This window comes from Coturnix japonica, chromosome 24 (assembly GCF_054131305.1).
Source record: "Coturnix japonica strain WE chromosome 24, WE-NBRP24, whole genome shotgun sequence".
NCBI classification, from domain to species: Eukaryota; Metazoa; Chordata; class Aves; order Galliformes; family Phasianidae; genus Coturnix; species Coturnix japonica.
Window position 1 is genome coordinate 4,200,352 of NC_140686.1, and position 17,149 is coordinate 4,217,500.

The 17,149-nt window shown below is 49.4% G+C and overlaps 1 protein-coding gene across 2 annotated transcripts in view; it reads right to left on the reverse strand.

Annotated features, from left to right (window-relative positions):
* Positions 1-12,753: 12,753 nt before the first annotated feature.
* LOC146757085 (uncharacterized) overlaps positions 12,754-17,149 on the reverse strand; it is an 8,483-nt gene continuing 4,087 nt past the window's right edge. Inside the window, exons 2-5 of one of the 2 annotated variants that reach the window (XR_014937011.1) lie at positions 16,809-16,948; positions 15,505-15,786; positions 14,423-15,413; positions 12,754-13,898 (exon numbers count right to left, since the gene is read on the reverse strand). Coding sequence is in view for 1 of the 2 variants with exons in the window: in XM_085523437.1 (XP_085379563.1) it covers positions 13,475-13,571; positions 13,757-13,898; positions 14,423-14,657 (474 nt within the window). In the remaining variant the exon portion in view is untranslated. Of the gene's footprint in view, positions 13,899-14,422; positions 15,414-15,504; positions 15,787-16,808; positions 16,949-17,149 lie in introns of those variants that run through there. The other variant, XM_085523437.1, reaches the window with a different exon arrangement.

Below are 17,149 nucleotides of genomic sequence, written 5' to 3' on the forward strand. Positions count from 1 at the left end.
AAAACAAAGAAAAACAAAGTGCTTATTTGACAGAAACCAACAGAATTACTGTCTTGTGAGCCCATTTCCCACCCAAAACAAATACAACCATAAGACACCACTTTGACAGCCCTGACACAAAATAATATTGCAACTGTAATGCACTCAGGGTAAGTCCCAATTGTAATTTCTCCATTCCACTTAGGAGCCACCAAATGGAAGCAAAGGTACTCATCATTACCCTGCTTTGCAGACAGCATCACAGTGCTGACCAGTGTCCGCACATTCTCCTTCTTAGGCACACGAACAATCTGAGATTTGAGCCGATGAGCAGGAGCTCCTGAAGGTCCTTCTGATCCAAGTGTTTTTATTCCAGCATTCAAACTGTCATCTGGGAACACAGAGCAGTAAATGAGACCGAGGGACAGAGGCACACGCTGAGGACCACAGCTCTGCAAACTGCCTCCTGCTCAGAAGCATGCAGAACAAACCCTGTCAGCTCTCCCCACAGCTAAGAGCACCATGGACCTGATGTCTGTCTGCTGCCCTCCTTTCATCCTTCTGGATATTAAAAGTAGGCTTTATCCCTTACTTTATCCCATCCATATGACATTAGATTCCTCTATCAGCAAATGTGGCTTTCACCACTGGTTGAAAAGATGCACATACAGGCACTGAAACTCCATGCTGTGGCCTCATCTTGCTCTAATGATGTAAACAAAGGAGTTTACCTTCCTAATCTGAAAGGCACATGAAGTTACAAGGTAGGAACAAGATCATGGAAATAGCTGATTCCATTCAGCAACCCTATGTTCTGTTGTGTTTGTACAATGAATTGCTTTGGAGTTAATTGGCAAGTGCTTCTGATTAATCCTGGAATACCTTGTTTTGTATCAGCATCAGATTTTGTAGTGGAAATTATCTGCAATCCAAGATGGTTTTCTTCAGCTGGTTGCTGGACAGGTGTTTTTGTTTCTTCTCCCTCCTTAGAAAGCTGGTCTGTACAAGCAAAGAAAAAATCAGTCTCTTCAGTTATGCGGTAGGAATTCAATCAGATTATCCACTGCACAAAGATGGCAGGCAAGGCTGAAAACCCACACAGATAAATGCTGAGTCTCCACTTGCCCATCCAAATGGCTTCTCTGTGAACAAAGAAATCCCCCCCTACACAATATTCATCTCCCTGACACCCAGTAAAAGCTTAAATGCAGGAGAACAACCTGCAAGGCAAAGGCCACAGGAGCAGAGAGAAGCTGAGCATGCAAGATAAAACTGAGGTATCAGAAGCACACAAAGTTCAGCTCTGAACCTATCTATCAGCTCACAAGTGAACGTTACCTGGCGTTCTTTATGACACTATACCCACCTGTGAGTAATAGAGTTAATCTTTCGTACCTAAAAAAGACAAACTCACTTTGGCTTGGTGGAAAGAAAACCCCATTGAGGTAACGTCCCTTGGTGTGATGGAAGGCACAGTTGGATTTCTGGCAGCCTCCTGGCTGGTTCTCCCAGTAGCAGGAAATCATGCTGCGTTTTTTCTGAAGACAGAAAGGAAGAAGAGCTGATGGTAACGTGGACCTAAGATCTGCAAAGGGAGACTGAGCTCCAGATGGTGCCAGTGAGCAGACTGCCACAAAGCAGCACTCAAACACCACTCTGAAGAGTGCGCAGGCTGGGAGCACCAGGCTCACTGAGCTTTCCTAGCATTCTGTGGGTGAGGACACCAGTTTAGAAGGGGTTAAACTAACACACCTTGCAGAATGCTTGTCTGATTGATGTGGTTCTTTAGTATCTGTTGATAGAACACTGTTGGTATCAACTACAAGAATATTCTGCTATGATATACCAATGCCATTGAGCTCTCTTCCCTCTGCTTCCTCCCCTATTCTTAACCGTAGGAACCATCATCATTTCAAAGCAAATGAACCTAATCTGCAAAAGCACATTCAGCCCACCTAAAGAAATGAGAAGTGGGTTTGGTGATAAACTCTGAGGAGCCAACACTCACACTGATCTCCATGTGCCTGAACCTGCAGACATTCCTGAAGCAGCGGCCCTCCTTCCACAGCGTGCAGATGGTTTCATTGCCCAAAGCGGCTTCACAGTGCCTGAAGGGACAGTTGTCTCCCTGTAACCCAATGGAAACCAAGAGAGGAAAATGAAATAGTACAGCCTGAGAACTGGCCATGCTTTGAGCTCATTTTTAGCGAGTTGCTCTATTGTACAATGCAATTAGTTATGAAGTTTGCTGAAGACCAGTAATACTTCTACTTATTCTACCCATTCCTCTTAACTTCAGAACTGAAAGAAAGAAAAAATGAAGGAAAAAACCCAAGCAGACCTTTTTACAAGTGGAATAGAAGTAGAAATAGCAATCATTTCCTTTAATCGACATGCTAGACGAGCTCACAGAAGCAGTTCTGGTCTCGGGGATCTCTGTGCAGCTCTTCCTGTGCTGCTCAAAGAGCTGGCTCGTGCTTCCTTGGACTGAAGGTCTTCTACAGTCTTGATAAGTGAAATCTTCTTTTGAAAAGGAACCCTAAGCAAAACACCGACAAGCAGAAAAGAATGAGGAATGCCCACCCGTCTTCCCAGCTTTGTTCTCTTCATTCAATCAGTCTTTCTGGAGCAGTTGTTTCAAAACATTGCCCTCCTCAACACTGGTCAAACTCTAGTAACATCACCCTGACTCAGCACGGAGTCCCTGGGCTGCACGGCTGCAAGCCCTCCAATGGAGCCCCTCCTTCAACACCACGAGTGACAGCAGTGAGTAACCCCAACACATTTGTCTGACCGCTGCAGGTCTTCAAGCTCAACCACCTGGACAACCTCAGCAAATACAGTGATCTTCAAAGCTTTGCAGTTCACTTCTCCTATAGGCCGAACCAACACTGAATCCGTGAATTAATTAATTATAACAGGTTAGGAAGAATTTTCCTCCTCACTTTGCCTATGTCAAATTCTGTAAGTTGGAATTTCTGGTCTTCAAGGATTCTTCACCTTTGAAGAATCCACAAAAACCATCCTCCGTCTTTATTACCTGTACAGCAAAAGCATGACAGTGCGTATCAATACACAAATCCACACACATGTGCCTGTATACTGTAACTCAGCACTGCATGGAGCTGCAGCACGTTCTGCTCAGCCACAACAAGGGTTTGGGTTGGTTCATTTTTTTTTTTCTTTTCTGATGTAAAAATCAAATATTTTGATATTTAAATTTGTTTTGTTGCTTTTTTTTTTTTTAAGGTACCAAATGCAGTAAAACCTGCAACCAGGCCAGACAGAAGATCAAATTCAAGTGATTCAGAACTCTTTCATTAAAGTGCTGCACATTTCTGAGCTAAGCATTTCCGATAGTCAATAAAGGTTGGAACCTTTTACTCACACAGACACTAGTGAATTTTCGAGGAACTTTTTTTTTTTTTTTTTTTTCCAGGGAATTTCCCCAAATCTAAACTAAAGAGAGGAGAAGTCGGGCTCTCAAGTTAGTTGCTGGATTGACTGCATGACAAAGGGAACAAAAACAGCACTTAAGGACAAAGTTTCCTACCCTCCTCCAGTACTGATAGAAATGCTGCCTTTTACCTTTAGTACCTTCACATCAGATTCCTCTCTGCCAGATTCCTATGCTTCTAACAACCTCGGTGCTGCTCAGCACAGAAGCCGGGCACCAACTGTCACTGGACTCCGCACCATGGAACACGCACACAGCTCAGCACTTCTGTTTCCTCACAATTGGAAGGGTTCTGGAATCGGGAGCATGAAGCGGACTAGAAATACCTCACATCCCTCTGCTCCTTACGAGCCCTTCCATTTTAAAACAAGATAACCCCAGACACATCTGTAAGCACAGCAGCCCAAATGCTAACCAGAACACACAGTGTGTAACGCTGAAAGTACCAGTTTAATGCCGCGCCACAAACCCTATATAGTGGTACAGGTGACCACCCCTATCAGATACCCATGACCTCCATGACTCCACTGCTGGTGCATGCAGGCACCACCTGCCCAATACCCAACATCTCCCCCCTCTTTATTATCTGCAGCCCCTGTAAAGGTTCCCCTGCATACTCCCTGTTACCCCAAAGGTGATTTGCACATTTAAGGCTATTCCGCAAATGAATCAATCATTAAACATATGCGAAAAACAATGAAACTGTCATAACAACATACCAAAGAGATGCAGCTGCAGTGACAACAAACCTGAAAACACACAACAGCAATCTGCCTAAAAATTGTGAAATGCTGTATGGCAACACTTAGTCAACTTGTAGAGAACAGTGCATTCAAGTTCAAGATAACAGCACAGTACACAATGGAGTTACAACTTCTCCAAGTTCAATGTAACACTATTGTACAGAATCTTCGTGGCATTCCAGTTCTGTCCAGTGTGCATTATAATGTCACACTCCATAACCAAATAAGAAGACAAAAACATATTGACTGTGCAGAATCGTTCTGAATGTCCACCACTGGGGGACTATCCAGGAACAAGGTCTCCCCCGCTCACGAACTATCAGTCCGGCATGAAGGCTGGATTCCCAGTTCGGACCTTCAGGCACATTGGGAGCAACGCTGTCTCATGTGCCGTTACCAGCAGCCGCTGCCCAGTGCTGACGTCAAATCACTGGCTGCACTGGAGACATTAACCAAGGAGTTGTTGACCAAAACTGGTGCTGAGATGTTCAGATCCTCACGGTGCACAGGATGGCTCGTCATTTGGTGCCGGCTTAACCCAACGTGCCGGCAGCCAGCAGGGCCCACTTGGGGTCCCGACACAGACGTGTTTCCTGCCCTTGACAAGGAGTGGCATAGGGTCTGGGAGCCATGGCCCTCCGTCGGGTCTGATCAGGACCTGACCTATTGGTGTCCATTTGGTCAGCTGATGGTCTCCCTTCCAATTCTCTCAGTTAACTTTCTAAGAGCAGCAAAGGTGGGTAGCAGCTTCTGCGCCTCTTCGTCCCCTGCAAAAGCTCACAGAACTCCATGCTGGCTTTCTCTAATGCTGACCGACTCACACAGTGAGAAGCTCCGTCAGCCAGACCTCTCCGCATTATCCACATAATAAGCAGATTGAGGTCCTCATCACACACTCTGTGTCATTTCTTGTCAGCATGTCCTGTCCCATCCCTGGCTCTCCAGCAGGACTGTAATGCTGGGGTGAGCAACACTGGGCACTGTCAGTGTGTTTTTCTTGCAAGCATCTTCCAGGGAAACACGTGCAGGCGTTCCCCACTCCTGGCCGTATCTCTGCAGTGCTGGGTCCTGTGTGAGCAGAGCTCTCTGCCCCAGAAGCCAAGTCACTGCTGTGCAGAGCTCAGCCTCGGGCTGAATGTGCTCCTGAGATTGTCCCAGTGCAAGGACAACCTTCTCATTGCCCTTTAGGAGCACCTCTGGTGCTGATGGGTGCTCTGCTCTCAGCAACCACTGGATACACGGCTCCAGGCGCGTGTGTGCTTTGTCGCCTTGAGCTGTTTGCTCTGATCGCATCTCACCCTGGGGAGCCGGGATTTCCCTTTGGTCTCGGTGTCACTTCGAGACCAGTAGCAACACTAGGGGTCAGAGGAGAGCTGCTGAATGTGTGAGCAAAGCTGCTAATTGAGAAGGAGATCGCACGCGGGTGACTGCGAAACCCGAATTAATGAGCTTACCTTCACCCTCCTGACTAATGCAGACCTCATGCAGCCCTGGGCCTGCCCTTCTCCAGCCTCCTGCCTTGTTTTGCCTACTCATAGGAAAAGATTTAGCATAGCTCAGAGCCCCAGGCGGCGCTTGGAATGCCAGCAGGAAAGAGCTGCTGGTGTCCACAAAGCTGAGTACTGCAGCAGTGGGGCTGCTGGACCTCAGTGTTCTGAACACTCTGATGTGGAAGTGATTGGCAGATGCTGTGGCCGGAGGGATGAGGTGCCTGCAGGGCGTCCCTTGGAAGAAGGTTTGGTGAGGATGGATCCTCTGAGCCAGCATCGGGGACAGGGTGCTGGGTGCAAATGCCAGTGCTGCCCCCTGTCATCCTTTTGGTTTTAAAAGGAGTACAGCTCCGTTTCCAAACGTTGCCAACCATGGGCTGGCTGGCAGCTTGAAGGAACTGCCATGAAATTGGTCTAATGAAGCGTTCCTGGCAGAGCTTCAGGATGGAGAAAGTGCAGTTTGTCCTCAACTGAGCTGAGGTCCAATGAGCTGAGTTTCCTGGCTCAGAGCAGAGGCCGTGAGCATCATGTCTCACAGTCTGTGTCACCTGGGCAGAGCCATTAGGCAGGGGCTGCTAGTGGGGAGATGCCAAGGTTTTCCATGAAGATGATTGCTCAGATATGCCTGAGTTCAGATGGAGGGGCCCATTGCCCTACCAGGAAGTGGAAGATGCTTGGGGGTGAGGCAGCTCGTGCTTTCCCATGCCTGTAGGACCTTACAGTGCTGTGCCTTTCCACATACCTACCCCACCTTCTTTCTTTCGCATGCAAGGGGCATCATTAATCCAGTGGGTGGCAGCAGAATTCCAGGACAGCCCCACTGCAGTGCGTCTCTGTGGCAGAAGGACACACCAAGCCTGTGCTCTGCCTGGATGCCACTGATGAACTGCTTTTCACTGCCTAAAAAGGTATAGGTTGGACAGAACAGGTGTGGGGGCTGTTGGCTTTTTATGTGCTATTCTCATAGATCTCCCCAGGCTGGCGTGGGGAATTGGGGTGCATGGCAGGGATGGCTCCTTCTGGGCTGCTCCCCTGTCCCTGCCTTCTGATGTCCAGGTGCTGGAGCAGGCTGGCTCCATTGCCCTGGAGTGGAGCTGTGGGTGGTGGGAGGCAGCACTTGGGAAGGAGTCGGTGCCTCCACGCCACGGATGAACTCCCCAGCCCAACTCTCTCAGTCACGTTCTTCTTCCTACAGACCGGAGCTGTAAGATGTGGAACTTGGTGACAGGTCAGGAAATTGCTTCCCTCAAGGGTCACCCAAATAATGTTGTTTCCATCAAGTACTGCAGCCACACGGGGTTGGTGTTCACCGTGTCTACGTCGTACATCAAAGTGTGGGATATCCGGGACTCAGCGCGCTGCATCCGCACCCTGACGTATGTAGTGGGAAGAGTGGCTGTGGGGGACTGTGGGCAGCTCTGGCTTTGCAGAAGATGGTGTGAGGAACTCCTGGGGTCCCACAGGCTGGAAACAGAGCCCAGCTGTTTTAGGATCAGTGCCTACAGCTGTAGGAAACAGGGAGGCTTAGGGAGATCTTGGAATGGAATCTGTGGGGACCCTCTGCATCAAAGGCTCTAAGGAAAGGACCTGGAAGTGGTTTTCAGCCCTTCCTGGGGGTGGCCAAGAGCTTCAGCAAGAAGGGATGGGGATTTTCTTTTTTGCTTCAACTAATATGCCACAGGAAGACAACCACATTAACCCAGCTGTATTTGTTGTTGTTGTTTATCTACAGCATGAAGCATTTCACTTGGAAAGTCTCTGCTGCCACTCATCGTACAACAGACTTAAAGCACAGCACTTGGCACCTAGCAGTGCTGTGAAGGGTTGGAAAGGCAGCGCATCATTGTGCTGAGGGCCAAGAGACGGTTCAGACAACAGAAGCATTTGTCCACATTTCTGACATGAAGGCTGTCGCCTCCCGATCCGGCGACAAATCAAGGCTGCTGTGTGAAAGTACCGTGCCTCCGCACATGGGATCAGACGGGACTCACACACAGCGTGTAACACCGAATGTACCAGCTTAATGCCACGCCACAAACCTACCCAATACCCAACAGGGGGGACCAGTCAATGCTGCTCATCAGCCATCAACCCCAGATGCTGGAGAAGGCAGACCATGTTGTGGTGCTGGAGCATGACACGATGGCTGAGATGGGGACACCCACCGAACTGAGGACCCGCAATGGACCCTTGTAAGAGGCCATGCTTTTTACATTACTGTCTCAAAGTTTGCTGAAATGGACAAGTTCAGGCAAGTCCTGACCAAGGTTCCAGGACTGAGACACACAGGAACCAAGGTTCGAGAAATCCCTTTGTTTAGGAGATGGACAAGTCGGGGAGCTACCAAAGGGAGATAAGATACTGATTAATGGCCCTTAAGTGGTCTTTTGTGTTGGCCTATCTCAAGGAAGATGGCCATCTCTGAGGACTAATGTCCCTCAAGTGGTCTTCCATGTTGGCCCATCTCAAGGAAGATTGACAACTCTGAGGAAATCACAGGACTCTGACCTGAGCGGTCCCGAAATGTCTCGAAGGCTGGAAAGAAGGATAAAAAGGGCACAGACAAACCCCAAATTTGAGGTTTTTTGAAACCAGATGCCTCACTATGGAAACAAGGATGTTTTCTGTCATCAGATGCCTCTCTACGCGAGCGCCTGCATGCTGAAGAAGATGCCTGCATGCTGAAGGACCTTTGTGGGCATCTAGGTATCTGACCTCAGATTCCTCCACCGTTGTCCTACTGCTGCCTATTATCTCTTCTGGGATTGCTGCTCGAGACTCTGCTCTGAGGGACCTCGCTGCCCAAGACTCCACTTCCTGAGACCTCGCTATTCTGACCATCTTCTCTGCGTTTCATCGATCTGTGGCCTGCTACTTCGCTGCTGCTCTCCCCTACGCTTATTTTGCCCCGGACCAACGTTAACAACGTGCTATGGGACGCTGCTGCATTCAGGAGGTGACTATTCCCCGCTTTAACGTAATTCTTGCTCTTTTCTACCTTTTTCTATCGCCTACTTTCCCTTCCCCATCACCCTAATTTTGGCATTTGTCCCTCTCCCTTCCCCATCTCCTCAACTGTCTATTATTTCCAATAAACTGGAATCAACTGTCTATTATTTCCAATAAACTGGAATGTATTTCCAATAAACGGATCAACATTTGAATGTTCTTCTTCTTAATCTCACCCGGGCATAACATATCAAAAGAACCTTTGCCTCACTCCTAAATTGAAGCGAGACAACCCTACAGCCGGCTGCTGCAGCACTGAGGACCACAGGGCAGCTGGAGTGGGATGCGATGGGACATGGGGAGCTGTGGCTGTCTCCGCTCCCCGCTGCAGGATGGGAAGAGTGGGATGCTCTGGGATTTGTATGGAATAAAGCGGAGATGTTTTGTAGAGGAGCAGGTTGGGATGGGGGGTGTGGGCAGCTCAGCCTCAGTGCATGGTTGGTTATGGAAGCTGGGTGTCTGCCCTCAGAATGTGGCTGTGGCAGCACTGTGGGTTATGGGGGGGAAGCACAGCTCAGCCCAATACTAGATGAACTTTCCAGTCATGTCTTCATGCCAAAGCGGTGCAGATAGCACAGGGAGTGCAAAGGGGAGGAGGAGAGCAGCAGTGTGAAATGGAGCAATGGGCAAAGAGTGTGGGGTGGGGGGAGGAGGGATGAGGAGAGGTCCCCTCATCCACCCCAACCCTGAGCACAGCACAGAGCAGAATGCAGGCAGGCTGAGCACAGAACAGCCCAACACTTTATTTCACAAGAAGCAGCACAGGAAAAGCATAACAGCATAGGAAGCAGAGGGAGATGTGAGAGGTAGAGGGGATGGGGCTGTGTTCATCACCGACCCCAAATGCTCGTGTGGCCAGTTGGCCCCTTGCAGGCTGAAGCACAGCACTCAGACGGTTTGGTTACTTCCTGTGTGAAGAAGAAGAGATGGTGTCCCATAGGGCCACGTTCACATCCCAGACCTCAGCTCCCTGCAGAGTCCCAGCCCAGCCCTGGTGCAGCACCACAAGGAGCACAAGGAGCACAGGGACCCCTTCCAACCCCCAGCCCCACACCGCAGCTGTGCTCGAGTTGCTGGTTCCACCTTCCTGGCCTGTAAGGTAAGAAGAGCCATTGTCTCAGCCCAGTTTGTAGGAGGGAGGCAAGGTTCTTTGATATGCGTATACCTGGTGCGGGATTAAGAAACAACGGTTCAAACATTGGTCCGACCAGTTTATTACAAGACTTTATCAGGGAGATGGGGAAGGGGAGGACGGACGCTATTATGGTGTAGGGTGATGGGGAAGGGAATGCAGTAAAAATATGAAATAGAAGCAAGGAGTCTCTGTAGGAAGCAAGAGGGAGATATTCACCACCATGGATCCATCGAGGTTTGTAGTTCAGTCATTGGTCTTCAGTCGTGGTGGGTCGTCAGGCGTTGTTCTGTTAATGGTGACCACGACGACAATTTCCAATGGTAGCACCAACTTATTTATATGTCCAAAGTGGTCAAGTCAGCTCTCTTTGGAGTGACAGCTCGAATCCAAAGTAGTTGAGTCAGCACTCCTTGGAATGGAAGCTTCTGGCTCTGGGATCTTAGCAGAAATTCCTTTGTTCCCATCTTCTGAGCCTTGCCAGCAGATAAGAGGGAGCAGGGATACCCATCCGCATCCTGTTTTTCACAGGGCACGATGGCTTCATTACCCAGATTTCCCACACCAAGCTGGAGCTATTTAGTCCCGGGCCAGATCTTCCGCTCATAAACAGTCCTGAGCACTCTTCTGGAGGCAAACAGCTCTCAAGGAAGGTGCTTTCAAATATTCAAATACCCAAAAAGTGATATTGATTGTCACACGGTAGCACCCATTACTTGCCACTTCAATAAATCATTGAGAGTCTTCTCACAAGAAACACCTCAGGAAGCAAGCTTGGAGCCAGAAAACAAGGAAGGACTCTCACAGCCATGACCCCCAGCCCTGTTCTTGCTGTGGGGCATGGAGCAGCTTTGAGCACCAGGAAGGGGAACCCTGGGAGAAAGCGGGGACCCCAATGCTGCCCTGGCACTGGGCAGAGGTGGGGGACAGCGCTGCCCTCATCACTCACTGGGCACCGTGTTGTAGCCTTTCTCCTTCTTCCCTGCAGACAGAGAGATGCATCAGCACAGGTTCACATCACAGCCAGGCTGAGGGCTCCTGAGGGAGCCTCAAATCCCCCCACAGCCCCCACTGTCCTCCTACACCCCTCCACTTTTACCTGCATGGCGTCTGTAGATGATGAATCCAACGCCAGCCATGATGGCAATGGCCACAACGGCGACAACCACCCCCACCACGTTGGGCACCAGGCTGGACTGTGACTGCCAGTGCGTGATACAGAGCCCAAGAGGAACAGCTGCCTGGAAAACAGAATAAACTATCAAATTTAGTTCTATTAGTATGCACTTTTGTCTCAAGTGATGCATGGTCATATTTTTAAAATCCCAATTAGTTGGGTGTAAGAGACGTATCCATTCTACAATACAGGGTCATCCCTTTGCCTGGGATTCCTTTCCAGGTTTTGTCTTTGCAAATTAAGAAAAGCTAATTAATAGGCTAATAACATCATGAGTGAACGGTACTAACATACTAAAAGAGCTATTCCCATAGATTACAGCACTGATTACATCAAATCCTTTCTTTAACACACATTTGATCTATGGATAATGCCTAAAATTCTAATTCTTGAGACTGCATTGGTAACACAGAAAATCACACACTATGTCAAACCATTACTAATATTATTTATAACACCGCAAGTTACAAAGCAATTCCACTAGGAAAGAAACACACAAACACAGTTACTATAAAGGCTGGATGCTATTTTCTGCCTTGAGATGAGACCAACAACGTATTCTGGTGGTGTTAGTAACAACCGCACAAGATTAGAAGTGTCTAGTGTCATATGAGTATCCTCAGTGAAAATCCATTGAATGATTTGCTTAGAAGCTTCAGATCGTTTCCCATAGTCAGTCACAGTCTTACCAGCCTGCTGTAACAATTTCCAATGATGCACTTCCCACCGAGCAGCTCCCTGCTGATCGTCTATCAGCGGGCAAGCGAGCTGAAACACAGCTTGACACGGTCCCTCCAATATCATGTCTCTAATGACTCCAGACCAACGCAAAGGTGGAGGATCGCTACATGTGGGGGGGAATCGCATAGACAGGGGCTGTAAAGACATCGGTGAAACGCTCGAAGAGACTGATGCCTCCTTCGTACGCAGTTCTAAGTCCTGCAGCTCCTCAGTTAATGTTTTATTATGTTCCTCCAACGCTTTCTCATTCCCACCATTATCCGAGTCGCTTTCACTCTCAGGAGCTTCTTGCTGCTCTGCACACCCCTCAGCCCCCCCCCCCACCGCACCTTCCTCACCAGCCAAAACCAGATCTGCCAGAGACGTTGAAGAGGTCGAGGACGGGGGATTATTCGGGGCTTCTGCGGCAGCCCTGACTTGTGAGGCTGATGAGCAAACGGAGTACGAAACTCCTGGTAACAGGGAGTCAAGTTCTGACCTTGACTGAGCACTAGGTCCGGATAGAGCTTGTACCACAGCAGCAGCAATCTCCCACTCGGCTTGCATATTCTTCAATGTATTTATTTTGTATTCCTTATTTTTGGAGATAACAAAGTCCCACATATGGTCGACTATTTCTCAACATTCGGCTACAGTGAACATCAGTGCCACCTCCTGAAGGTGTCCATTCATATGAGCCCATTTTACCAGCTCGGATATGCATTTAGGAGATACCTGCTCCCCTCTCTTAGAGAGAATACATTTGAGCAGTTCCTCCACAGCTTCCCACAACATCGTGGCTTGCAGAGAACGGGATGGTACCCCGATGAGAGGTGAGTGCCAACCCCCCCCCCCAGTTCTTTATTGCCCCCGCACCGCGCTGTTAGAGAGGGGAGGTTCTTTGTTCCTTCTCTCCCTGGGTTTGTTCCCGCTGTCACCGAGTGAGCTCTAGAGAGAACTCCGTGACACAAACTCATTGCAAAGTCTAAGCTAGAAGAAGCGTCACCTCAGTGTATCCCAGAAAAAGAACAGCGTTGAGACTTTAATTGGTTTTGGTTTTTTGTTTTATTGAGGGTGGGTTGTTTTTTGTTGTTTTTTTAGGGTTTTTTAGGGGTTTTTTTGTCTTTTTTTTTGGGGGGGGTTAGGGGGGTGCGAGGGGAAGGGAGAGGGAGGGGACAGTTGTTTGATTGTTTTTCATATACAATAAAGCTATGCAGTTCCGCTGTCAGTCGCCTCAGAGAGTTCCCGAAGGAGCTCAACCACATTCTGCTCAACATCGAGTTGTTCCATTGAGTGGAACAATGGTAGTCTTGCAGATGGAGCAATGCAGGAATTCTGACAGGATCTCCAGGTGTATCCAGTTCATCATCTGAAAGCTCCGCAACCAAATTGGAAGGGACCAGTCCTCTTGTGCCATCTGTCAGCTCTCCCTGAAACCAGCCATTCTCACCCACATCTCCAAAGACATTACGCACTGTCCGGCAGTCAGAGGAAGCTCGTTTTCTGGGTCCTCATTAGGACCCTCAACAGGAATGTAGCTGTGTCGAGCTAAGAATCTTCAAACTGCTGGTGATACCTGTCCTGGAGAATGCAGGATGAAGGACAAAAGCTCTGCTCTCACATTCAGGGCCATCCTCTGACAGAAGGCAGCACTCAGGACTGTTCCCAAGGATCTCTTTCATGGCTTTGAGTTCAAGCTCCAGGTCTTCCAGATGACCTTGAAGACTTCTGGCCTCTTCAATGGCAGAATGGAACGGACTGGAGCTATTACGGAGACTCTTGTTTGACTGGGTCAGAGTCTGTCTCGTTGCCTTCCCCAGCTCCATCTGCTGCTTCTGCTGCTCTCTTTTCCCTCTTGCGCGCTCTGTGAGAATGAGTTTCAGAAAGCACTACTCACTGACAGGAAATAAGGGGAAACTTGAAAGACTTTGCAACCTGAGTCCTGGCAGTGTACTGCCAGCGGCTGATTTGGCCGTCCAGGATCCTGGAAGCACAAATGCTTCATTGCCAAATGCAGCAATAAGGTGTTCTGGGGAAAGGCCAACTCACAGGTAGTTTTTGAGCACCCATATCACAGTACCAACGGCCAGCACCAGCGCAGGCAGCAGCATCGCTGAGACCGTCACCGGAATGCGGCGCTTCCGCACAGATCTGTGAGCAGCAGCCTCTGTGCTTTTGCCTATGTTCATCCCTGGAAGAAATGAGACAATGTCCCACGTTACCTTCAGCTGCGCTACAGATAATCTCTCAGTGTGCTTCATGGACCCAAGAGGTCATTTTGTCAGTGGGTGCCTCCGTCTCTGGTGCCGAAGCACCGGAGGACAAGAAGGATTGCTTCCACCTCTCGTTGGGTACGAAGAGGCTGCACAGGCACTACCCGTGTCCTCCTCTGGGCCGAGAGCTGGGGCTGTACTCTGGGGTCTGGGCTTGGTCTGTGGGGAGAGCTACAGAGCAGAATCCCTCATGCTTTTCCCGGCATGCGTGTCCTGAGCTCTCCTGTGGGACGCCCCCCAGGCTGAAGGTCAGGCTTCAGCCAGCACAGGGCACAGCCAGAGCCAGCCCAGGGGAGAAACACTCCTGCTTCTTTTACATGTGCTCTATGCTCACACGCTCAGGTTTGGCTGCTGACCTGGTGTGCAAGAGCTGGCAGCAAGAGCCTGCAGGCACGCAGTGACTCTGGTTTGTGACACCGTATGATCATGGGACAGAAATTACCTGGCATGCCGGTTGGTGCTGCCTGCATTCCTCTGTCCGGGACGGGCAGTGTGGGATAACCGCCTTCCTGCAGTGCATCTGGGACCGGCAGTGTGGGATATCCACCTTCCTGGAGTGCATCCGGGACCGGCAGTGTGGGATATCCACCTTCCTGGAGTGCATCCCGCTCACTTTGTTGGTCCGTTCCTTTAGAAAGAAAGCAGGGCAGTAGGAGTGGGATGTCACGTGCCCTCATCAAAAACTGAGCTTCTCCAATCCCGAGCTCAGGAAAAGTCCAGGCCCCCCACCCCCAAGTACACTGTGAGCCCCTCTGTTACCCAAAGGCATTTGGGCCCTCCCAGCTATTGGACAATGCTGACTCCCTCACACCTCTTGAGGAATCAGCTCCTGTGCAAGGCCCTCACATTCTGTGCTGTCACCAGCCCATCACAGCCAGGTAGCTGCAGGCTGAAATCCAAGCTCTAACACACAGTCCAAGCCTTCAAAATTAGCATCTCCACCTCATTTCCAGCATTAGCAAAGGCAGCCAACCCTGCTCGGGATGCTCCTCCTGCCTTGAACTTGCTCAGCTGCACGGAGGGCTTTGGATGAACAGAAGCACAGCGCTTGCCACTTGCTGCCATCTGGGTGCCAACGACTGCACAAAGCAGCTCTGACAAGTAATGGTTGTGCTGGGGGAGCAGCTGCCTCTGGGTCTTGGCTGGATGCAGACCATCTGGCAGCAGACCAGCTCTGGTGCTTGACAGCACCTGCAAGGTGATACATGGAACACGGCTGCAGCACGGCTCTGACCCATTCCTTCCTGCTGTGCAGGCTACAGCCTGCCCACACCTGCGTATCACACCTCAGCTTCCCAGGTCCCACAGTGAACAGACTGAAGTATACCCACCACGCTCTGCCTTCTCCATTTCCTTCAGCAGTCGCTTCAGGAGACGGGATGAGCCCTGAGAGTATTTTCCTCGTTTGTATTCATCCTCTTCTCTTTCCGGACCTTAACAGAATGTATGAAGTTAAATATCACGTGCATGAAGTTTTGAAGATCAGCGGCGAGTCAGCCAAGTCAGTGAAGACAGAGTACTCACTGCTGGGATTCCAGCTGGGCTCCAGCACAGGAGGAAACCGATGACCGGGCAAGGCCCACACTGGGGGCACTTCTGCAACCAAAGACCCATGAAAAGTTTCAGTCACACACTACAGCATCAACTGAGTAGCAGAGCGTACAGGGGACTGTGCCATGAAATGGCACTGAAACGGGCAGCAAAAGCTCTCTAAAGAATTTCAAAGCTATGACGTACCTGCGCGATCCGACAGAGTTTCAGTTCCAGATCTCAGAGAGGAAGCTGGATCAACTCCTCTAGTCAAATCTGCAAATGAACACAGGACAAAGCAACTGCTACTGAGCATCCCTTCAGCCACAAGGTCGCAGGATGCAATTAAAGCCAGGGATTCCTTCACAACACTATTCTCTCCCTTCCGCACAGGGAAACAAGGGGCCTGGGAGAGCAGGAAGGATGCAGATAAGGAGTGAGACCTCACGGAAGTCATCAGGCAAGGAGGAGAATAGACGTTGTAAATACCAGAAGAGGAGTTGCATCCCCCTGATAAGAACAAGAGGGGGTCTGCATGCTAAACAACTATTGAATATGTATCAGAATTCCGAGAAATCATTGACTATGTATGAGATGTACCTATATCTGTGTCACGATTTTACAAGTCCATGTGCAAGTTTGGTGGAGCTATCCCCCTTGCACCCAGCACTGGAATAAACATACCTGCTTTATAACCCATCTATGTGTTATAGAGTTTGATTCCGCAAGTCACTTACACCCCATATTTTCCCTAACAGCCACACTGGGTTATCTGGATTCGTTACATTTATCCATTGTTGCTGGCAGATGTTTCTCTCTCTCTCTCTGTCTTTAATCCCCACACAGCCCATCTTCCCAACTGTGGGTTTCGGTTAGGAGGTATGCACCCATAGGGTCCATGCCCTACTTGTAGATATTTATCCTGCCCAGCCCCAGGTGCCCAATTTGAGGCAATAGTTGCACATCCCTAATAGGCACAGTAATATGAGCCTGGGTGGTTACAGTATCCCCTCCCTAGGTTTGAGCTTAGGCAAAAATAGTAACCCTTTTGGTTTAGACTGGGCTGTATAGGTACCAGGTCACACAGGGATGTAAGGAAGCTTGGTGTGGGTGGCGTTGTGCTGCTATACAAAATGTGATCACTGTGAGAATCCCCAAGTACCAATGGATACCCCTAAGGCCCATCTTTCCCCACAATTCACTCCTCTGCCTCACTCGTCAACTGGGTTGCAACCAGCTACGAGGGGTTTTTTTAGTTCTTCTCAGCAGCAGTAGTGTTCTTCAGGGGAAGCCTTTACCTGGAATACCCATTGGGCTTGTCGCATTGTGAGTTTCAGGTCGTCACTCCCGGGAGCTACCTCCCACTTCTCGTCACCGATGGGTCCTTTAACACGGCTGGCATGAGTTCATCCTCTCTCTGCAGTTCGAATAGCTGTTTCTGCAGTAAATAAAACAACATAGGGACCTTCCCCTTGTGGTGTTAGTGTAGCTTCTTTCCAAGTTTTTATTAGGACCCCATCCCCCGGCTGTATCCTATGGATTGCTATCTCCAATGGGGACTGCTGTGCAATCAGATCCTTCTTGTAGTTCCTTGCACCCACTCATTAATTGTATAAGATTTTAATTGATCATCTTGTAA